A 23,824-nucleotide genomic window follows, 5' to 3' on the forward strand; every position below is an offset into this window, starting at 1 on the left:
AAGACCCAGAGGAAGAGAGAGAGAAGGAAGAGGTGGAGTAAGATTAGAGTCTTAAACTGGTGCACAGGGGGCGGAGACCCAGACAGAGCTTCGCCGGTCTAAAGTCCAGACGTAGAGCTGGGACGCTGAGACTTGTAAATGGAGACTATTCTTCAATAAAGACTTTGATTCTGTACTATCGGCTAGCGTTGGTCCTTGGTGAGCTGGGACCCGGAGCCAGCTCCGACAGTAAGCTCTGTCTCCTTTTTAAAGTTTTGGCACCAAGAACCTCGCCACGTGAGTCGACGCAGCGAGGGCAGAGGAGGGGTGCTTACAGAGCTCACAAAACTCAGGCAAGATGACGACGGAAGAGCAGATAAAAGCCCTGCAAGAAGCGGTGACACAACTCAGCACGGAGGTAATTGCATCCAGGAAGAGAGAGGAGGAAATGGTTACCTCCTGCCGGGATCTCCAGGTCAGGTTGGACGTGCTTTCTAAACAGGGGCAAACGGGATCCAAGGCAGAAGGCATTGGCTTGGGGAGAAGGGGAGGCAGCCTTGTATCGCATTTCGACGGGAGTTTGCAGCAGTACCCCAACTTCAGAGCAGACCTGCTGTTTGCGCTGGATCTACTTGACAAAGACTTTAGAGATGAGAGAGAGAAAGTGGGGTTTATCTTGTCCCATTTGCATGGGGAAGCCAAAACGTGGCTGAGGAATCTATGGAGGGACAATGATCCAGCGCTCCAAGATGCGAAGGCTTTTATTAAAGCAATGGACTCATGTTTTTTATCAAAGGTAGACGTCGATATTGCCAGGAGGGACATACATGGACTTAAACAAGGCAAAGCCAGCGTGAGGCAGTACCATACACGCTTTTTCGGATTGGTTCATGCCCTGGGGTGGGAAAAAGATTCTGCGCCAGTCAGAGACCTCTTTTGGGAGGGGTTGAATGCAGATGTAAAAGCAGAGATTGGAAGGGGGGAGAGACCAAGGAGCACCCAGCAAGTAGTCCAGAGGGCTCTGGAAATCGGGGTGCATCTGGAAGAACGTCCTTGGAACAGGGAAGAAGGGCGTTGGGGAAGGGCACCAGCCAGAGCACCTCCCTTCTTTCCCAGAGAAGCAGCGCGTGCGCACTCCACACCCTCGCAGGGAGGGGGAGAAGAGCCGATGGAGATCGGAGGTGCCAGGGCTCAGTCAGCTAACAGAGCCCTAACACCGGGAGCAGCCAAAACGAAGCCTCCTAGAGGGAACAGGAAGTGCTACATCTGCGACAGTGCTCAACACATGGCGAAAGAGTGTCCCCAGAGGCTCCACAAGCACACTGCAGCCTCGGCAACAGTCGCAGAAGCAGCTCAATTGAAAACGCAGCAACAGTTAAACGACGGAGTCTGGCTGGAGGAAGAGGCACTGGGGTCCAGCCAGACAAGTCAATGAAACAATCCCCAGCACTTTTGCAACCCACAGACCCCCTCCCACCCAAACCAGTGGTGCAGCTTACAGCGTCTCTCCAACTGCCCAATGGACGCACTGTGGAGGTGCCGATCACCATTGACTCCGGCAGTAACGCTGACTTTATAGGACTGGAATTCATTCAGCAGCACAATATACCACTGCTACCAGCCACACTGCCCCTGAACGTTGTCACGGTGGATGGCAGAGACTTGTTAGGGGGGCAGGTGGTGCAACAAACGCAACCAATGGTGATGCGGATTGGAAATCACCGAGAAGTCATCAGCTTTAATGTCACCCACCTGTCGGACACGCCTGTAGTCCTGGGCATGAGTTGGCTGCACAGGCACAGCCCAGCATTGGCGTGGTACCAGCGCCAACTGACCTTCGGCTCCTCCTATTGCGCGGAACATTGCATCCTTCCTAGCCCGGAAGAAGGAGGGGACGACCCGCAGCTACAATTAGGCACGCTGCAAGCAGTGCCGCGCAAGTACGCAGCGTTTTTGGAGGTTTTCTGCGAGAAGGAAGCGGACAAGCTGCCTCCCCACAGGTCCTATGACTGCAAGATTGACCTCCTGCCAGGAGCGACGCTGCCAGCCGGGAAACTGTATTCCATGTCTGAGGACGAGCTGCAGGAGCTCAAGGAGTTCATAGACCTCAACTTGAAGCGCGGTTTCATCCGGGAGTCGAAGGCAGCGGGGGGCAGTCCTGTATTCTTTGTGAAGAAAAGGGACACGCCCCAAAAGAGGCTTGTAGTTGATTTCAGGCTCTTAAATGCCAAGACCAAGCCCACGGCCTTTCCCATGCCCAAGATAGATGACCTGCTGGCAACGGTGAGGAAAGGACGCGTTTTTACAAAATTGGATCTGCGAGGGGCGTACAACCTGATTCGCATACGGGAAGGAGACGAGTGGAAGACTGCCATGTTCACGCCCCTGGGCACATATGAATACAGAGTTATGCCCTTCGGTTTACAAAATGGCGCCCACTGTTTTCAAGCCTTCATGCATCACGTCCTGGCGGGTCTCCTCTACAAGACATGCGTCTGCTTCTTGGACGACATCCTGATATTCTCAGAATCTGAGGAGACCCACGAAGGTGACGTCAAGGAAGTTCTGCAGAGACTGCAGGAGCATCGGCTGTATGCCAAGCTGGAGAAGTGCCAGTTCGACAGGAAGGAGGTGGATTTCCTGGGCTACAAGCTGTCGGACAAGGGGCTTGCCATGGACAGCGCCAAGGTTCGCGCAGTGTTGGACTGGAAGAGCCCGCGCAATCGGAAGGAGGTCCAGCGGTTTGTGGGGTTCGCCAACTTTTACCGCAAGTTCATCAAGGGGTTCGCGATGCAGACGGCGGCCATTACCGACACGCTCAGCTCTAAGAAGAAGTTCATCTGGACGGAGCAAGCGGAGCAGTCCTTTCAGAACCTTAAGCGTCTCTTCTCGTCCGAAGGGCAGCTACTGCATGTGAATCCCAGCAAACCGATGAGGGTTGAAACAGACGCCTCAGACAGAGCCGTGGGCGCCGTACTATTGCAGGAGGACCCGCATGGGGACTGGAGACCGTGTGCCTTCTACTCTAGGAAGCTCAGCAAGTCGGAGCAGAACTACACCATCTGGGACAGGGAGTTGCTGGCCATTCATGCAGCATTCAAGGCGTGGCGGCACTTCCTCGTCGGGGCCAAACACACAGTGCAGGTTCGCACGGATCATAAGAACCTGGAGTATTGGCGCACGGCAAGGTTCCTGAACCAGCGGCACATCAGATGGGCGGAATTTTTTGCGGATTTCGACTTCAGGATAGAATACATCCCAGGCGACAACAACATCATGGCGGATGCACTGTCCAGAAAGCCACAATACCTCGAAGAGGCGGCACCAGCAGCGGCCAAGCACATTTTCGCTCCGAAAGCGTGGGCGTGCGCTTCAGCAACCGTGGACTTGGAGGCGGTCCGTCGAGCACTGCAGGAGGACCCCTTCGCACAAGCCAAGATGGAGGAGGTGCACAAGGGCACGGTGAAGGACGACGAGTTCCAAGTACGAGACGGATTGCTCATCCGCAGAGGAGCACTCTATGTACCGGGAGACGACCTCCGGGCGAAAGTACTGCAGCAGTTACACGACGCACCCACCGCCGGGCACTTTGGCAAGGAGAAGACGGCAGAACTAGTTGCCAGAGATTTTTGGTGGCCCAAGATGCGGGGGGAAGTCGCGGAGTACGTCTCGAGGTGCGACACCTGCCAAAGGGCCAAGTCAGTGCACAAACCTCCGGCGGGACTGCTCGAACCGCTGCAGACCCCGAGCGAACCGTGGGAGAGGGTGGCCCTGGACTTTGTCACGGATTTACCCAGCTCAAGGGGTAAAACGGCAGTGCTAGTGGTGGTGGACATGTTCACTAAAATGGCCCACTTCATTCCGTGCGCGAAGGTGGCCACGGCAGAACAGACCGCCAAACTGTTCATAGACCACGTCTTCAGGGTGCACGGACTGCCACGGTCTATCTTGTCCGACAGGGGGCGCCAGTTCATTTCGAGCTTCTGGCAGAAGCTGATGGGTTTCCTGAACGTCAAGATCAACCTAGCGTCGGCGAGACACCCGCAGACCAACGGACAAGCGGAGCGCGTCAACGCCATCATGCAGCAGTACCTGAGATGCTATGCAAATCAACAGCCGACGACATGGGTGGACTACCTGCCGCTCGCTGAGTTCGCTTACAACAACACGAAGCACGTGTCCACAGGGGTGACGCCGTTCTTCGCCAACAACGGGAGGCATCCCAGAACCTTCCCGGGATTAGAGAGACTGGGGGAGGGGGAGCCACAGGCAGCGGAAGTCTTGGCGGCGGAATTGCAGGAAGTCCACGAGCAGCTTAGGAGGCAGTTAGAGCTTGCAAAGCACGCATACAAATTGCAGGCTGACAAGCACAGGAGGGTTGGTGAAGACATACAGGTGGGAGACTGGGTGTGGTTAGCGGCCCACGCAGTGCCGACCAGATCCTTAGCTAAGAAGAAACTCGGACATAAGCAGCTAGGACCTTACCTAGTTGAGGCACAGATCAATCCGGTGGCCTTCCGGTTGACACTTCCGGAAGGATCCAGAATGCACCCAGTATTCCATAGGTCGGTGCTCACGCCCTACAAAGCACCTCACCGATTTCAGGCGCAGGGCACGGCACCAGACCAGTATAGGGAGATCCCCCCAAGGAGGGAGTCGCCAAGAAGGGAACCCATCAACCAGGTCACAGAGATTTTGGACTCGAGATGGGGGGAAGAGGGAGTAGAATATTTTCTCGCAAGGGAAGGTACCCCGGCCAGCGCCAACAGTTGGGTGCCGGACTATGCCCTGGACGAGCCTCTCCTCAAAGAGGAGTTTCATGCCTTGTTCCCACACAGGCCCATGCCAGCCGAGTATTTCGACGACTGGCTTTTCACACCCACGCTTTCTACCAGCACGTTCCAGGGATTCACCTCGGACGAAGAACCAGCATTAGAAACACGTTCACCGGAGGGCTCGCCCTCGGGGTTTGCCTCAGACCGCTCGTTTTGGTGGGACAATCGAGGAGAGGAGAGGTGGCTGAGGGGCCCTTGGCAGGCAACGGACCCAAAGGGGAACGAGGGTGAGAGGGACATGGACGTGATGGGGGAGGACGTTGGGTTCGAGCATGGCGGCACGGAGATGGAAGCAGAGGAGAACGAGGTCGGCGAAGACACGGAGGACGAGCCGGATTTCTCTAACTGGATGCACGCCACGGGGGACGAACTGTATCCACCATTCACCCCCACAACGACGGAGCACCCAGCACCCCCGCCGGAGGAAGGGGAGGGGGGAAGGGGGGGCTTCGAGGGGGGGATGGATGTCAGGGGTTCAGGAGCAGAGTCACAGGAGAGGGAGGAAACGGAGAGCGAGGGGGAGGAGTCTGAAGGAAATGTCAGCGACGACAGTAGTCCGAGGTCTCTGAGTCTCTCCAGTGACTCGGAGGATTCACAGAAAGGGGCCCCCATGGTCAGGGCAAGGGGAGTGCCCAGGGGGACACCTTGGGAAGAAGGGGCCAGAGGGGACTCAGAGAGTAGCAGCTGGAAATCCGGACCAGCGTCCCCCCCAGAGTGCAGTAGGGGGGAGGAGTCCAAGGCATCGGGATCAGGGAGCGCGCAGGCAGAGGGAGAACGTGAGGCAGGAGTGACCACACCCTCGTCAGGGAGCGAGGAAACGGTCATCCGGAAAGTTAAACGCGCGCGCGCGCCAAGTTCAAATGTACAGGAGGGCGGCAAAGTGGGCAGCCCGGGTAGGGAGCCAGGTCCTAAAGCCCGCCGAAGAGAGGGGGAGGAGTCAGAGGGGTCAAGCTCTGCGTCAGAAGAGTCCAGGAGGAATGAGACCCCGGGGGGTAGTAAGACCCAGAGGAAGAGAGAGAGAAGGAAGAGGTGGAGTAAGATTAGAGTCTTAAACTGGTGCACAGGGGGCGGAGACCCAGACAGAGCTTCGCCGGTCTAAAGTCCAGACGTAGAGCTGGGACGCTGAGACTTGTAAATGGAGACTATTCTTCAATAAAGACTTTGATTCTGTACTATCGGCTAGCGTTGGTCCTTGGTGAGCTGGGACCCGGAGCCAGCTCTGACAGCAGCAATTAGAAATATATAATTTAAATCACTAAAATACAACCTGAAATTGTCATTCAAGGCCTTAGGGAACAAGCTGTGCTACCATATAGCTGTCAACGTCTCCCTTTTTGAAGGGGAAATTCCCTTATTCTGAATAGGATTCCTTGCAAGAAAAGGGAAAAGTTGACAGCTATGATAATGACTAAGTTTTATGGCAGTTGCACAGAATTTGGCCAACCTAACAGAAAAGCTTCTGGTCTTTTAACAAAAGATGCCTTAAACATTCTGTTCATTTCATTGTAAATCATTCCCCAATAACTTTTAGTTATTTTGCAATCCTACCACTAATAATAATAATAATAATAATAATAATAATAATAATAATAATAAAATACCCCGCCCATCTGGCTGGGCTTCCCCAGCCACTCTGGGCAGCTTCCAACAAAATATTAAAATACAGTAATGCATCAAATATTAAAAGCTTCCCTAAATAGGCCCTTCTTCTCTTTGCATTTACAACACTTATTGGAGCTTGTCCTATACATTTTTGCCATTTTTTTCAGGGGTAATGTACCATCTCTCGGGGGTGGGCAGTGTTAAGTTGTGGGTGAACATATCAGACGACAAAGCGATTCTTCAAACAGCTCTTGTTTATTCACAGGCCAGAACAGAACTGAACTGAAGGGTTCAGCCAGCCTGCTTATATAGAGCTCCAGAACAACGTAACTGTAACAACTTTCTAAAACTATCCAATCACTGAGTGTCACTTTCAATCCCTTATTTGCATAACTATCTACAGTATCCCCCTGCTGGCCCAGGGTGAGAACTTCAGTGCATAACAGGCAGTTTGGAGAATGCAGAGCTAGGTCTTCCTGCTTGCTCGCTGCCTCTTCCAAAGCCAGGCTGGCGGACGCAGGGATAAAGCCACTATCTGTCTCTCTCTCTCTCCTTCTAGGGGCTGTGCATGGTGATTGGCGGCATTCGGCACCAAGAGCAGAGATTTAACAGCAGGTCAGCCGGGGTCAGCTCTGCCCTCCTCTTCCTCTCTGTGGGAGGTAAGTTGCAGAGGTAGGTAGGTAGGAGGGCATAGCTGCCAACTTACAGATTTGAAAATAAGGGGCCAGCAGCCTTGGAAATAAGGTATCAGCAGCCAAAATAAGGGATTTTCCAAGGAGCGCAGGTATGTTCAACTTCTGAGCCCCTCCAAGCCAAAGGCAGAAAGCCTGGCCAGCAGCCAAACAAAGCCTCAAGCGGTGGTTCCCACAGCGCAGCAACCCGGCCAAGGGGATGCAGCAAGGGAAACCACCGTCACCTCTCCACTGGGTCAGGGGGAAAGATGTGGGCTGGATGGATCCTGGGAGGTGATGGGGCTGATCTCCTCTCGCTCTCCTTTCCCCCCAGGTGTGTTTGCTCCAACTCTCTTCTCTAAAGTCTACGGGAGGCTGGTCTGCGGGGAATGCCAGAACGTCACCCAAGAGCCACCAGGGCACTACGTCTGTCAGAGCTGCTACTTCGACTTGGTGAGCAGCAGCTTCTGGGCCCCACATGGGGCTGGGATTTCACCCACCAGCCCCAGCCGCGTTGGCTATAAATCAGGCATAATCTCTTTGCTGCTCTGCAGTGGATATCAGCAGCGAAAACCAGCCCAGCTGCATTCTGAGTTGCTGGTTTCTTCAGACGCCACAGGGGATTTTGGCTTCTTAAGGTTCTGAGTTGTCGACGATTAAACTTCTATGCCGCTTAAAGCCATAATAATAATAATAATAATAATAATAATAATAATTTATTATTTGTACCCCGCCCATCTGGCTGGGTTTCCCCAGCCACTCAGGGCGGATTCCAACAAAGATTAAAAATACATTTAATGTCACACATTAAAAACTTCCCTGAGCAGGGCTGCCTTCAGATGTCTTCTAAATGTCAGGTAGCTGTTTATCATCTGGTGGGAGGGAGTTCCACAGGGTGGGTGCCGCTACCGAGAAGGCCCTCTACCTGGTTCCCTGTAACTTGGCTTCTCGCAGGGAGGGAACTGCCAGAAGGCCCTCGGAGCTGGACCTCAGTGTCCGGGCAGAACGATGGAGACGCTCCTTCAGGTATACTGGACCGTTTAGGGCTTTCAAGGTCAGCACCAACACTTTGAATTGTGCTCGGAAACGTACTGGGAGACAATGAAGATCTTTCAGGACTGGTGTTATATGGTCTTGGCGGCCGCTCCCAGTCACCAGTCTAGCTGCCGCATTCTGGATTAGTTGTAGTTTCCAGGTCACCTTCAAAGGTAGCCCCACATAGAGCGCATTTTTGCAGTAGTCCAAATAACTCGCTGAGCTGTTTACCAAGTATAAAAACAGTTGCTTTTATTATCAATTAACATTTCTATACTGCCCTTCATGAAGAGACCTCGGGGCAGATTACAGCTTTAATCGCAAAACAGATAACATAAGAGCAAAAAGGCAGCAGGGGAAAAATTGCGCAGGGGTCATAATGTAAATACCCCTAATTAAATTATTATTATTTATTCATTAAAATTATTAGTTGCTCTTTTTTTTTTTTTTGCAATGGCAACTCAAAGCAGCTTCGCAACTTACAATAAAAGAACAACATATATTGAAACAACCCATCTGCTCTAAAAGGTTATAGATGGTTCAATCAGCCTTGTTAAAGAGGAAGTTTAAATGAAGGCATCGGGCAAGCATTCCACAAACAGGGAGCCAATGCAGAAAAGTCCCCGTCCTCGTTTTGCCACCATCTGGACATCCCACAAAGATGATCTCAGGGTCTGGTGGAGTACAGGGTCAGGTTTAAGGTGCTGGTTTTGACCTTTAAAACCTTATGCGGCCTATGACCCTCGTACCTACGGGACCGCCTCTCCTGGTATGCCCCACAGAGAAGTCCACAAATGACAACATTTTGGAGGTCCCAGGTCACAAGGTCGTTAGATTGGTCTCAACTAGGGCCAGGGCCTTTTCAGTACTGGCCCCGACTTGGTGGAACGCTCTGTCCCAAGAGACCAGGGCCCTGCGGGACTTGACATCTTTCCGCAGGGCCTGCAAGACAGAGCTGTTCCGCCTGGCCTTTGGTTTGGACTGAGTCTGACCCTTATGTTGCCCTCCCCTTATGATCTATGGGCTACTTTTAAAATGAGGCTGCATTTTAAATTGCATTTTAACTTGTATTTTAAATTGGTCGTCGTGTCCCCCCCTCCCCCCGCCGCCCTATTATGTTTTTTCTGTAATTTTACTGGCGTTAGCTGCCCTGAGCAGCTATTATTATTATTATTATTATTATTATTATTATTATTATTATTATTATTTCAGTTCATATGGGGAGAGTCTGTCCTTGAGACTTTATAGGTCAAACCCAGCTCTTTGAATTGGGCCCAGAAACTAAGCAGCAGCCTGTTGAGCAGTTGAGCCAGGATTGGTGTTACCGTATTTTTCGCTCTATAGGGCTCACCTGACCATAGGGCACACCTAGTTTTCAGAGGGGGAAATCAAGGGAAAAAATATGATCCCTTCCCCGCTCTGGGAGCAGTGGACAGGCTGCACGCAGACCTTCTCCCAGCTATTGCGGGAGGTGGGCGAATTCCCCCATCTCCCGCAAAAGCCCACAGGAGCCGTGCACCCTTTAAAGAGCGCGCGGCTCCTGCGGGCTTTTCGACCAAGGTTGTGGGGCTGGCGGTGGGGGGAGCGCAGGGTTTGGAGGCTTCGCGTTGCTATCGCTGAAGCCAAGGAGCCTGCTTTCACTCCATAGGATGCACACACATTTCCACTTAATTCCACATAACACCAGTCTTGAAAGACCTACATTGGCTCCCAGTACGTTTCCGAGCACAATTCAAAGTGCTGGTGTTGACCTTTAAAGCCCTAAACGGCCTTGGCCCAGTATACCTGAAGGAGCGTCTCCACCCCCATCGTTCTGCCTGGACGCTGAGGTCCAGCGCTGAGGGCCTTCTGGCGGTTCCCTCATTGCGAGAAGCAAAGCTACAGGGAACCAGGCGGAGGGCCTTCTCGGTAGTGGCGCCCGCCCTGTGGAACGCCCTCCCATCAGATGTCAAAGCGATAAACAACTACCTGACATTCAGAAGACATCTGAAGGCAGCCCTGTTCAGGGAAGTTTTTAATCTGTGATATTTTACTGTATTTTTTGTTTCTATGGAAGCCGCCCAGAGTGGCTGGGGAAACCCAGCCAGATGGGCGGGGTACAAATAATAAATTATTATTATTATTATTATTATTATTTTGGAGGGGAAAAAGTGTGTCCTATAGAGTGAAAAATACGGTATGTGCTAAAGACAGCTTTGCCTCAGTGAGCAAACTGGTTGCCAAATTCTGCACCGGCCGAAGTTTCCGAACCATCTTCAAAGGCAGCCCCATGAATAACAATGTTTGCAAATGGATCACTTCTGGCACTGCGGGGTCTGATAATTCTATTCTCTCTTGGTAGATGGAGAACAATGGGACCCTTTACTACAGCCATGTTGAGTAAGTACCTTATCGTTCATCCTTTTAATTCGCCTGTCAGACAGAACTGCTTCTGGTCATGGGAAACCTCGCTGGCTGGCGCTGCTGTGAGCCACAAAATTCCATTCTGTCATGTGCAAAGGCACATAACATGCTCTCTGTCTTCCTCGTCCTTGACTGTGGCAGATCGATTTTTCTAAGGCAGCCCCATGCATGAGTCGCTCATCATCTGATCGGATCACCAGTTCCCTGGTAGCTGCTGAAAATAATAATAATAAACGCTGCGTGAGGCTTGGGGAAGTGACTCCTGCAACTCAAAGGAGCTTCTCAAAGAAACCTGTTTATTGAGCTACCGTATATAAAAAATTTTTTTAAAAATTGTCCAGTAGCACCTTAGAGACCAATTAAGTTTGTTCTTGGTAGAAGTTTTTGTGTGCATGCACACTTCTTCAGAAACCAGCGTTTATCCTGATTCGCTTGCACAAAGCTTACGGAGAGGTTAAACGGTATCTGGACTTTAATGAGCTTTTGCTCTGATTTGTTTGTGGGGAGGCTGAGTGATGATGACCATGCGTCCTGCATTCATTTGCATTTGATTCTTTCTGTTAATCATACCTCGTATCTCTTCGCCCAGTATACCCAGTAAGAAGGCTTCTGGTTTTTTAACAAAGGTGTTTTTAAACATTTTCTTTAACTCATTATATACCGTTTCCCAGAAAGCCTTTACCTCTTTACAGGTCCACCACATAAAAGATACCTTCCTTTTCTTTACATTTCCAGCACTCGAAGATCTTGTGTTACACATTTCAGCACATTTTGATGGTGTAAAATACCATCTATACATCATTTTCATCCCATTTTCTTTAAGTGCACTGCATGCATAGATCAGCTTCTCTGCGCTCACCTCTGCCTCTTAAGGTTTGGTCCTGGGCTGCCCTGGCATGTGGGCCAGGCATAAAGGGTAGAAACCCCTCCTGCATATTTTAACCCTTTGTGTGTGGCAGGCCCCTGGTGTATACGGTGTCCCTGTTGCTCCCTGCGGCGTACATCATCGGCCTGCTCTTCACCCTGAAGACTCACTCGCACATCTACGACATCCATGTCAGCGACTGCCACAGTAAGTACCTTCCTGAGCTTTGTTCTTGGCAGGTAGGGAATAATTTATTATTTATACCCCCACCCATCTGGCTGGGTTTCCCCAGCCACTCTAGGCGGCTTCCAGCAAAATATTAAAATACAATAATTCAGCAAATATTAAAAGCTTCCCTAAACAGGGCTGCCTTGAAATGTCAACAAAAAGTCAGATAGTTGTTTATTTCCTTGACATCTGGTGGGAGGGTGCCACCACCGAGAAGGCCCTGTGCCTGGTTCCCTGAAACCTCACTTCTCGCAGGGAGGGAACCGCCAGAAAGCCCTCGGCACTGGATCTCAGTGTCCGGGCAGAACGATGGGGGTGGAGACGCTCCTTCATGTATTCTGGGCTGAGGCCGTTTAGGGCTTTCAGGGTCAGCACCAACACTTTGAATTGTGCTCATAAAGGTAAAGGGACCCCTGACGATTAGGTCCAGTCGTGGCCGACTCTGGGGTTGTGGCGCTCATCTCGCTTTACTGGCCGAGGGAGCCAGTACACTGAGCCTCTTGGGCTTGCCAATCAGAAGGTTGGCGGTTCAAATCCCCACGACGGGGTGAGCTCCCGTTGCTCGGTCCCTGCTCCTGCCAACCTTGCAGTTCGAAAGCACGTCAAAGTGCAAGTAGATAAATAGGTACCGCTCCGGCGGGAAGGTAAATGGCGTTTCTGTGCGCTGCTCTGGTTCGCCAGAAGCGTCTTAGTCATGCTGGCCACATGACCCGGAAAACTGTCTGTGGACAAATGCCAACTCCCTTGGCCTGAAGCGAGATGAGCACTGCAGCCCCCATCGCCTTTGACTGGACTTAACCATCCAGGGGTCCTTTACCTTTTTACCTAATATATATATACATATATATACAGTGGACGTTCAGGTTTTGAACGTGATCCATGTGGGATGCATGTTCGCAACCTGCAGCATCCGCAACCCGCAGCGGCTCGTCTGCGCACGTGCAGGTTGTCATTCAGCGCTTCTGCGCATGTGCAAAGTGTGATTTAGTGCTTCTGCGCATGCGCAAAACCCGAAAGTAACCCGTTCCGGTACTTCCGGGTTTCGGCGCGTCCATAACCCGAAAACGCGCAACCTGAAGCGTCTGTAACCCGAGGTATGACTGTATATATAAAACCGCCCTGTAATCTTTGGCTGCATAGAAATTTAATAAATAACAAATAAACACCCCTTGTAGTTTAAGGGTGAATTCTGGGCGCAATGGAGATGTGAAAGATTTGGATCATCGTCACCAGGAGGAAATGATTAATAATAGGGCCCACAAAGGGGAGGATGGGCGTCCAGGAGATTCATTGGAATCTTGTTCTTATGATTTCTGTTGAAAAACCAAATAAATAAATAAAAAATAAAATAATTATAGTTACCTGCAAAAAGGGGGGGGGGGGATAAATTTAATAAATAACAACTATGGTAATGTTGCTGGGCGTTTTGCTGCGTTCTTTTATATTCTGTTGGAAGCCGCCCAGAGTGGCTGGGACAAAGCAGGTGGATGGGCAGAGGAGTGCAAGCAATATATATTTTTTCAATTTTTAAAAAAAATTATTTAACATAATTGTTACAAAATATAAGCAAAATATTGCAAATACATGCATACATATATATTTCAAATAAGCACATCTACAGTGGTACCTCGGGTTAAGTACTTAATTTGTTCCGGAGGTCTGTTCTTAACCTGAAATTGTTCTTAACCTGAAGCACCACTTCATCTAATGGGGCCTCCTGCTGCCGCCGTGCTGCTGCAGCCTGATTTCTATTCTTAACCTGAAGCACTATTTCTGGGTTAGCGGAATGTGTAACCTGAAGCATCTGTAACCTGAAGCGTATGTAACCCGAGGTACCACTGTATATGAAAAAAGGAACAAAAGGAACGAGAAAAGAAGAAAAGTTGGAAGAATTTGTTCCAAGTTTATTCTACAAATTCCTCAATATGAAAGTAATAATAATAATTCATTGATTGACTTCCATAACTTACACTGCACTTCCCCATACAATCTCGCACAAATATTCTAATCAATAAGTTTTCTAAATCTTTCATAAATCTATTCTAAACAAGTAATCAATTATGATCATCCTTATCGATTCCTGACTCCCACCCTCCCCGGCTGCTGCTTCTACACCACCCGCTTACAGATGTATGTGTCTCTCCTGTTCTCTAGTGCCCGGTCACCATCACAGCGCGGTGGTCCACTGGTCTCGCTGGAGAGCTTTGCTCATCTTGCTGGTCGCCACTCTGGGCATGTCCGCCTGCGCAGACCTGGCCACGGAGCACATCAGCCCCATCTTGAATAACTCGGCGGTGTCTCAGGTGAGCAGGAGGCAGGGCCAGGGCTGGCGCAGGTGGGGTCCGTAGCGGAGCGATGCCATCCTGGGCGTGAAGACCTGGGCTCCTTCTCCATGTCCCCCACCCCATCTAAGGAGGTGATTTCTACTGGGGCCTTTTCGGTGGTGGCACCCCAACCATGGCTTGCTGTGTCCAGAGAGGCTCTCCTGGCCGTCACAGGAGCATCTCTTAAGCCTCTCTGTTCTCCCAAGCCTTTCAATAGGATTTTTAGTTTTTAGGATTACCTTTTTTTTTTTCGCTCTATAAGACGCACCAGACCACAAGACACACCTAGTTTTTGGAGGAGGAAAACAAGAAAAAAATATTCTGAATCTCAGAAGCCAGAACAGCAAGCGGGATCGCTGCGCAGCGAAAGCAGCAATCCCTCTTGCTGTTCTGGCTTCTGGGATAGCTGCGCAGCCTGCATTCGCTCCATAAGACGCACACACATTTCCCCTTACTTTTTAGGAGGGAAAAAGTGAGTCTTATAGAGCAAAAAATACGGTATTTCTTCATAGCCTCATGACATTCTCCCCTATTGAAGCTCTGCACTGCTCAGAGCGAGCAGCTTATAATTCGGCTAAAGAACCAAATAACCAGGCCGCCTCTCCTTCCCTCAGCACTTCATTGGCGTGACCATCCTTGCCATGGTGCCAGAGCTCCCCGAGATCGTCAACGGGATCCAGTTTGCCCTGCAGAACAACCTCAGCCTCAGGTGGGTCCTTGGAAGCCTATCCTGGAGGGTCTCCCAAGAAATATTCCTTAAATATGCCCTCCCCCTGTGCCCCACCTCTTTAGACCGGGGTGCAGGTCGCAGCGGATGTGAAGAAGGAAAACCCTTTTTTCAGCCCAATATATATAAATCTCAAAACAGTTTGCAGCAATAAAAGCATGCAACAAAGACCATTTAAAAGGTTAAAAGCAGACACCCATTGTCAGCTGAAACTACATTGATAGGGCAGAAAACTCGGAGGCTGACAGTAGAGGGCGCTAAAGCCAATGGCACCATCTATGTCAGGCGTAGGCAAACTCGACCCTCCAGATGTTTTTGGGACTACAGGTCCCATCATCCCTGACCACTGGTCCTGTTAGCTAGGGATGATGGGAGTTGTAGTCCCAAAACATCTGGAGGGCCGAGTTTGCCTATGCCTGAATTAACCATTTGGGAAGGATGTTGTTGTCTTGAGTTGACTCCCAGTGGAGCGGGAAAGCTTTCAGGAGGCATTTGAAAGCTGAATCTCCAGTGGCATAGAGTTCCACAGGACTGTTCCGACGACATCAGCTTTTCGTTGTCGAATGAGCTTTTGCCAACTTGGTGTGTGTGTGACCAGCAACACTCCTGCAGATGATTTTGGCGACCCAGCTAGGAAAGGATAAAGGCTTAGGTGATCCCTGAGGTACCCTGGAAGCGTGTGGGGATTGTGCGATGTAGACATGACCGCCTCCTGCGTTGTGGCAGGTGCCCTTGCCATCCTGTCAGAGAGGGGCCTTTGGAACTCCATGCTACAGGAGGCGATTTCTAACCGGGTAGCGGGAAACAACAAGGCGGGGGGGGGGTCCTTATGTATCTGGGGAGGGGACTTTTGACAGCTGCATTCCAGGAGGACATAGCCCGTGTGAAACCTGGGTTGTTTCTGGGGGAGCAGTTGTATCGGGCTGCTCCAGCTCGCTACCTGGCGGATATCCACTACGTGGAATACCGCAGACTATTTACTGCGGCTGAATGTTCTTGACTCGGCGGTTCTGAAGGAAAGATATGGAGGAGTCCCATATGGCCAGAGATTATGCCACTGCATTGGGTGAGGTAGAATCCACAGAGCACATTTTACTGAGCTGTCCCATCTACAACGATTTAAGACAGTATCTTGTAACTCCATATTTACCCCAGCTCAGTTCCCAACAAAGAGGGAAGCAGACAGCGTATCTGCTAAGTAAGTCTTCTGGGAAAACAACTTTGTCAGTGGCTAAATTCCTTTTCCTGGCACTCAAGTGTCGGAAGCGTATAATTGAATGCCTTGATGTGGGTTACCTGTGAGAGGTCTAGTACTGTGGCCCTACTTTATTTATGTAACCCCATGATGTTATAAATTATATTTATTGTGTAATGTTTTATTTCTGACTATCGGTCGAATAAAGGAAATTGATTGATTGACAGCTGCATTCACCTGCCCTCCCTCCTGTCTCTTTCTCTCTTCTAGCATTGAGATTGGGAACTGCATCGCAGTTCAGGTCTGCATGCTGCAAATACCCATCCTGGTGCTTTTCACAGTCTTCTATGTAAGTCCTGGGCTCCCCAGCCACCTTGTATCTGTTACAATATAGAAGCAATGCTGCTGCGAGCTGATTGCTTGAAAACAACATCACATGATGTTGGGAGTGTCTGTGGGAAACAGAGGGCACCGGAATTAGCTCAGAGTGTAATATGAGCTGCACAGGAAGTGTTTGTTCTCTCGACTGCTGGAGTTTGAAGAGAGAGCAGTCATGTTTTTTGTAACGCTGCAAAGACAGGAATAAAGCCATGTAAATACGTTTCTGTCTTATCTCTTTCCCCTGCCAGGGGGGCAGGAAAGAGTGGTGTGTTCTTCTCACGCTGAGAAGGATCGCCTATCGTGACCTCTGCCTGGATCTTGCCGGGAAAGCAGACAGGGAGGTCAACAGGAGACCAAGCCGGGTGCCTGGGAGAGTTGCCAGTTTCTCCTGATAAAGGCTTGATTTCCAACAGTATCGTCATATCATGGCGTTGAAAGGGACCCCCAAGCAGGGCCGGATTTAGGTTAATAATAATTTATTATTTATACCCCACCCATTAAAAATACATTAAATGATGAGGCCCTCAGCTACTGAAGGTAATGGGGCCCTTTCTATGTCCAGCTGTCCTTTGTCAACAACAATTGGTCGCTGTTTTTTGTGTGGAATATATGCTATATGGTAATTTATGGACCTCATAGGTATCTCAAGCCATTTGCACATGTTGCCATGCAACCAGTCCATGCAGAATGTAGGCACCCTGTATATAGAAATGAGCAAACCAGGGCCTTTTCAGCACTGGCCCCGACTTGGTGCTCTGTCTCATGAGACCAGGGCTCTGCAGGATCTGATTTCTTTCTGCAGGTCCTGTAAGACACGAGTTGTTCCACCTGGCTTTTGGCTTGGAATCAACTTGATCCCTTCCCCCTCTTTCCTTTTTCCTTCTGTGATGGAATCCTATTTGGGGACTTCCCTGGCTTTTTTCTGGCCCACATAGGACCAGTCTGGATAGTTAGCCTTGGTGAAGACTTGACGTTTTCATCCCCAAAATAGTTTTTGATTGAGTTTCCACTGAAATGAGGCTGCATTTTATTGTTTTAATGTTGTATTTTAATCTTGTTTTTAAGCTGTATTTCAATTAATTGTTTTTATATTTGGTGTTAGCTGCCCTGAGCCCGGTCTTGGCTGGGGAGGGCCAGGTATAATAAATAAATAAATATAAATAAAACTTCTTCTTCTTCTTCTTCTTCTTCTTCTTCTTCTTCTTCTTCTTCTTCTTCTTCTTCTTCTTCTTCTTCTTCTTCTTCTTCCCAGCCCACGGACTTCATCCTGGTCTTCAGTGACCTTCATGTCTATGCAAGCATGTTCAGCGTGGTCCTGATGAATTACATCTTTATGGACGGAAAATGCGACTACTTCCAAGGTAAAGGTGGCTTTCGAGCTGCGAGTTCCAGTTCTGCCTGCTGGGGCGCTACTCAGACCCAGAAGACCACCGCCTCTGAGCTAACTTGGGCTGTGTACCCTATTTTTCGCCCTATAGGACACACCGGCCCATAGGACACAGCTAGTTTTTTGGGGGGGAAATCAAGGGGAAAATTTTTATTTCCCCCCCAGGTTTGCGCAGCCATCCCCAAGCTAGAAGAGGGAGACGGAGCGCTCCGTCTCCCTCTTCTGCCTTCATGGACAGCCTCTCTAGCCTCCGTAGGGCAGCGGCTTGCCCCGCTGTCCCCTGAGCTTGTGGGGCTGGCGGGGGGGGTGGGAAGAAGCAAGCTTGCTTCCCCCCCCCCCCCGCCAGCCTCCAGATCAGGTTGGGGAATAGCGGGGTGGCGGCGCTGCGCCTCCCCACTGTCCCCCGAGCTTATGGCCTGCAGGCTGCTGCCCGCAAGCCTTGCGAGCCCGCGGGACCTGCCGCCGGGCTTGCAAGGCTTGCGGATAGCTTCCTGAGGCCTGGAGAGCGAGGGGTCGGGGTGCACCGACCCCTCTGGCTCTCCATGCTTCAGCGAAAGCCTGCATTCGCCCCATAGGACGCACACACATTTCCCCTTCATTTTTGGAGGGGAAAAAGTGCGTCCTATAGGGCGAAAAATACGGTACTTGCTGGAACCTTTAAAGGGCATTCAAAACGTAATCTCCACCCCACCCGTCTTCGGGTGCTGGGAATTGTAGATTTAAGCAATCTAAGGGTGTGTTCACATCAGCAGCTTTAAACGCAGCGAAGTCGTTTCAAGCCAGTTTTGCACTGAGTTTTTCGCCTCCCGAGTGCGAAGTTTTTCGCCTCCCAAGGGATTCCTTCGCCAATGCACAGAACCTTTTGGGTTTCCTCTGGCCATGAACCTGTCATCTGCGCAGATGTGTTCATCTGCGCATGCGCAGCGGCCGTCTCAAATGTTCACACAGTGCAAAGTGAATATGGCTTAAGTTTTCTAGTTGGATTGAAGCTGGGGTTTTTTTTGGGGGGGGGGTGGAATACATCCAACAGCAGGATTTGTTCAGAAACAGCACAATCGGTATAGATTGTGGGCCGTGCATCATGCGTGTGGCTTTAAAAAAAATCTAGCAGTGGGAGCACACTGGATGTAGAATAAGCATTATTGTTGAATTTATTGCCTAAGAGCAGATCCTAAGTTACAAGAAAGTGCAATCCAGAATTAAAAACAGTTAAAACCATCTTGGGCTACATATTGGCTTATAGAATCATAGAATCATAGAGTTGGAAGAGACCACAAGGGCCATCGAGTCCAACCCCCTGCCAAGCAGGAAACACCACCGGAGCACTCCTGACATATGGTTGTCAAGCCTCTGCTTAAAGACCTCCAAAGAAGGAGACTCCACCACACTCCTTGGCAGCAAATTCCACTGTCGAACAGCTCTTACTGTCAGGAAGTTCTTCCTAATGTTTAGGTGGAATCTTCTTTCTTGTAGTTTGGATCCATTGCTCCGTGTCCGCTTCTCTGGAGCAGCAGAAAACAACCTTTCTCCCTCCTCCATGTGACATCCCTTCATATATTTGAACATGGCTATCATATCACCCCTTAACCTCCTCTTCTCCAGGCTAAACATGCCCAGCTCCCTTAGCCGTTCCTCATAAGGCATCGTTTCCAGGCCTTTGACCATTTTGGTTGCCCTAAAATACAGTCATACCTTGGTTTTTGAACAGCTTAGTTCTCGAACATTTTGGCTCCTGAACACCACAGAGCCAGAAGTGAGTGTTCTGGTTTGCGAACTGTTTCTGGAAACCGAACGTCCAACGGGGCTTCGTATTGGCTGCAGGAGCTCCCTGCAGCCAATCAGAAGCCGCGCTTTGGTTTCCGAATGTTTTGGAAGCCGTATGGATTCCGTTCGACTTCCGAGGGACGGCTGTAGAATAGCTGGATGAGTGAATACTTTGACTAAGTTACGACGTTTAGCTGGCAGAGAATCAGAAGTCGTTTTTATCTTTTTCTAATTTTCTCTCGTTTTGGATTTTTAAAATATTTACTTTTTTCTGGTGTGTGATAAAAAGATACATACTTTGCATTGGGTATGGACTTTTGATAAGTACAGTCGTGCCCCACAAGACGAATGCCTCACAAGACGGAAAACCCGCTAGACGAAAGGGTTTTCCGTTTTGGAGGTGCTTCGCAAAACGAATTTGCTATGGGCTTGCTTCGCAAGACGAAAATGTCTTGCGAGTTCCTGCGGGGTTTTTTTCCTCCCCCCCCCTTTTCCCAAGCCGCTAAGCCGCTTATCAGCTGATCCGCTAAGCCGCTAATAGCGCTAATCCGCTAATGGGCTTGCTTCGCAAGACGAAAAAAACCGCAAGACGAAGAGACTCGCGGAACGGATTCTTTTCGTCTTGCGAAGCACCACTGTATCAGTAAGAAGAAAAAAGTAAAAAAAAACCAAGGTGTGCAAAGTTTATCTCCCGGTGAACTGGGACAGCCTTCAGATTGCCAAAAAAAGTTGTCTCATGCAAATGATGACTCTGTCTCACTGGTTGATGATCTCCGGCGGGCTAGGGACAAAGGTGAGAGCTGTTTCCTAGTTCTGCTGGATCTCTCAGCGGCTTTTGACACCATCGACCATAACATCCTTCTGGACCGTCTAGTGGGGCTGGGAGCTGGGGGCACTGTCATACAGTGGTTCCGCTCCTTCCTTCTGGGCCGTGTTCAGAAAGTGGTGTTGGGGGATGAGTGTTCAGACCCCTGGGCTCTCACTTGTGGGGTGCCTCAGGGCTCCGTCCTCTCCCCCATGCTTTTTAATATCTATATGAAGCCGCTGGGGGTTTGGGCTGGGTGTTCACCCTGTGGAACTCTGAGATAATTTATTGCTCAGAGAGATAAAGCTCCGAGCATTCCAAAAGCAGAGTCTCACAGCTGTCAGAAATAAAGCCTTCTATCTTCTGTGCGTCGGTGTGCATAAACCAAGCCCTCACGCAGAGTTACTAAAACTAAAAGCACTTTATTTACAGCTCAAACTATCCTCACAGGAACGCCCTCCCTTCAGATGTGAAGGAAATAAGCAGCTTATCCTATCTTTAAAAGACATCTGAAGGCAGCCCTATTTAGGGAAGTTTTTAATATTTTATGCTGTATTGTTTTTAACACTCGATTGGGAGCTGCCCAGAGTGGCTGGGGAAACTCAGCCAGATGGGCGGGGTATAAATAATAAATCATCATCATCATTATTATTATTATTATTATTATTATTATTAGACCCGCCAATCTTTCCATGCTGATCTGCTCTCTCCCCCCGCAGGCACTGTGCTGGTGATGGTTTACTTCATTCTCCTCGCAGTGTACTTCTTTGCTCCTTCTCCCGCCGGGTGCTGATGCCTCGCACCGCGCTGGACCCCATCCTCCTGCCGCGGAATGTGCCTTTCGCTCAGGGACTTTAAAAACCGCCACCACTACCAAGGAAGATTTCCTGCTGCGTCTTGTCAAGGCGGTGGTGGTGGGAAGCCTCTCCGATTCCTGCCAGCTTCAAAGCTTGTTCCCCGACACGTTGGGTGTTTTTAAATTGAAGAGGCTGAGCTGGGAACAGCAGAAGGATGTTGTCGGAAGTTGGATGGACGGGAGCAAGCAAGCAAGCTCCTTGCTCCTTTCCACGCTCCAAAAAACTGTCCGAGATTCCCGACAGCTCCGTCTGCTGTTTTCTCGAAGGCTCTCGCCGTGTTCGTGACTTTCTGGGGTTCTGTTTGCTCAAAACGGCTAGCTACCTCGTGTCCCGGTGGCGGTGGTCGAGGTGATGATGGCAGGGTGCTCCCAAGCAAAGCTGCCTCTGGCCTTGACTCCAAGCACAATAAAAGATGCCTCTTCTGAATACGTCTCCCAGTTGACCCTTGAACTTCTTTTCAGTAGCTCTGAGTCGCCGTTTTATCTCAATAGGGAGGCTGTGTGGTCATGAAATACCGTATTTTTCGCTCCATAAGACGCACTTTTTTCCTCCTAAAAAGTAAGGGGAAATGTCTGTGTGTCTTATGGAGCGAATGTGTGGTCCCTGGAGCCAAATTGCCCAGGGGCGAAAAGCAGATTGTGCTTTCTTTTTTTGAAAGAGGGAAGGGGGTGTTGAAACAAAACCGCTGAGCAGCTGATCGGCAAGCGATCGGGAGGGGGATAAGGGACTCTAGCGATAAAGGAGGCTGCCTGGGAGGGAGGAGGTAAAGACAGCGAACTTGCAAGGAGAGGAGACAGGAAGACTAAAACAAGCAATGAGGAGAGAAATTAGAAGAAAAGGAGGAGCAAAAATTTGCTCCAGCTAAGGAAAAGACACTAAGGCAAACAAGAGGGAAGGGAGTGTTGAAAGGAAGCAGCTGATCGGCAAGTGATTGGGAGGGAGATAAGGGACGCAATAAAGAAGGCTGCCTGGGAGGGAGGAGGTAAAAGCTCATGGATCCTCAGGATTTTTGCATTGGGTCACCTCAAATTCTCCATCAGATCACATAGCATGTCCATGGCTACAGCCGGCCCCCCAAAAACACACATCCACTGTTTCATGGGGCCGCAATGGCGCAAAAACGTGGTTACAAAGCACAGATCCACATGGATCCTTAGGATTTTTGCATTGGGCTACCCCAAACTCACCGTCAAATCACATATGTCTGTGGCCACAGCATGAACCACAAAAATCATACATCCACTGTTTCATTCAGAATATTTTGTTCTTGTTTTCCTCCTCTAAAAACTAGGTGCGTCTTATGGTCAGGTGCGTCTTTTGGAGCGAAAAGGTCTTATGATACCTTTTCCCCCCTCGGCTGGTCCACCCAACCTCTGAGAGAGGGGAAAAGTTGTGTGGTGTGGTGGTTTTTTTTTTTGGGGGGGGGCGTGTTTTGTGAATGATCATGGCAAGTCTAGTGCAGTTTCCCAAACTTAATAACAGGACCATCAGAAACAACCACTGGGCAGCCGCTTTGTTCATCAATCTTGTCCGCCGTTACTTGACATTGGCTTGCAGGATTTCGGACATTTGCAGCCCTAACTGCATATGAGTTTGTTTTTTACCGTATTGGCCCGAATATAAGCCACACTTCTTTTTTCCAAATTCCGACCGTGAGAAGTGCGGCTTAAATTTACAACCTTACAAAAATTGGCTTTTACAGTATCACTGCTGAAACAGACATACAGTAAAATGGAACAGGTGTGAGTGCCTGCAGAATTTTAAGGGAGCGGCTTGTATTCGGGTGTTGTCTCCCACCCCCCTTGAATTTTAAAGGTGCGGGTTATGTGTGGGTGCAGCTTATATTCGGGCCAATACGGTATTTGTTTTATTTACAGTGGTGCCCCGCAAGACGAATGCCTCGCAAGACGGAAAACCCGCTAGACGAAAGGGTTTTCCGTTTTGGAGGTGCTTCGCAGAACGAATTTCCTATGGGCTTGCTTCGCAAGACGAAAATGTCTTGCGAGTTCCTGCGATTTTTTTCGCTCCCCACCCCCTTTTTCTAAGGCACTAAGCTGCTATAGCCTTTTAGCAGCTAATCCGCTAATCCCTTAAGCCTTTAATAGCCGCTAAACCGCTAATAGCGCTAATCCGCTAATGGGCTTGCTTCGCAAGACGAAAAAACCGCTAGACGAAGAGACTCGCAGAACGGATTCTTTTCGTCTTGCGAGGCACCACTGTATATCCCTCTTTCTTCCCCAAGGAGCCCAATGTAGCAAACGGATAGGCAATATAACAACAGAAAAGAAAGCAAAAACATTTTGAAGTGGATTAAAGCATTCTAGAAGCTGTTAAGAGAGCATTATCCCATTCAGTGATCTCAGGGCTGCCAGGAAATGTATTTTTCAGAGACCCAATTGCCTGGCTAAACAGGAATGTGTTCAAACTCCTCCTAAATGTTAGTAATGATGGAGACAGGCACGCCTCTCTGGATCTGAATGACTGGCTTACGTTACTTGTTAGCGGCTCCCATTGGGTGGTTCGTGGACCACTTGGGGCTCTGTGTAACCCACCCAGGAGGTCTGTGACACATACTCATCAGCTGTCCCAGACTTCACATTTCGGGGGGCTGTGCTCCCACAAAGGTCACATGACTGGTGTCGGAGTGCGGCGCTGAAGATGTGCCCCCCATTTTTGTGCTGGGACAAGTTGGAGGGTACGGTGGCACCGTTCGCAAGACGAAAACTGCCACAGAGGTGTCAATGTTCTCAAAAGCAGGGGATCTAC

The 23,824-nt window shown here is 49.9% G+C and overlaps 1 protein-coding gene across 1 annotated transcript in view; it reads left to right on the forward strand.

Moving 5' to 3' along the window:
• Nucleotides 1–21,484, forward strand: part of LOC310659059 (uncharacterized protein) — a 50,697-nt gene extending 29,213 nt beyond the window's left edge. The window contains exons 12-20 of the mRNA XM_083402007.1: nt 6,976–7,075; nt 7,422–7,540; nt 10,464–10,501; nt 11,485–11,597; nt 13,773–13,921; nt 14,557–14,651; nt 16,135–16,213; nt 17,498–17,606; nt 20,921–21,484. Of these exons, the coding sequence (XP_083258133.1) occupies nt 6,976–7,075; nt 7,422–7,540; nt 10,464–10,501; nt 11,485–11,597; nt 13,773–13,921; nt 14,557–14,651; nt 16,135–16,213; nt 17,498–17,606; nt 20,921–20,994 (876 nt within the window). The 3' untranslated portion in view covers nt 20,995–21,484. The remainder of the gene's footprint in view (nt 1–6,975; nt 7,076–7,421; nt 7,541–10,463; nt 10,502–11,484; nt 11,598–13,772; nt 13,922–14,556; nt 14,652–16,134; nt 16,214–17,497; nt 17,607–20,920) is intronic.
• The last annotated feature ends 2,340 nt before the right edge of the window (nt 21,485–23,824 follow it).

The sequence above is a fragment of the Podarcis tiliguerta genome (genome assembly GCF_965153285.1).
Source record: "Podarcis tiliguerta genome assembly, chromosome: 10".
Taxonomy (NCBI): domain Eukaryota; kingdom Metazoa; phylum Chordata; class Lepidosauria; order Squamata; family Lacertidae; genus Podarcis; species Podarcis tiliguerta.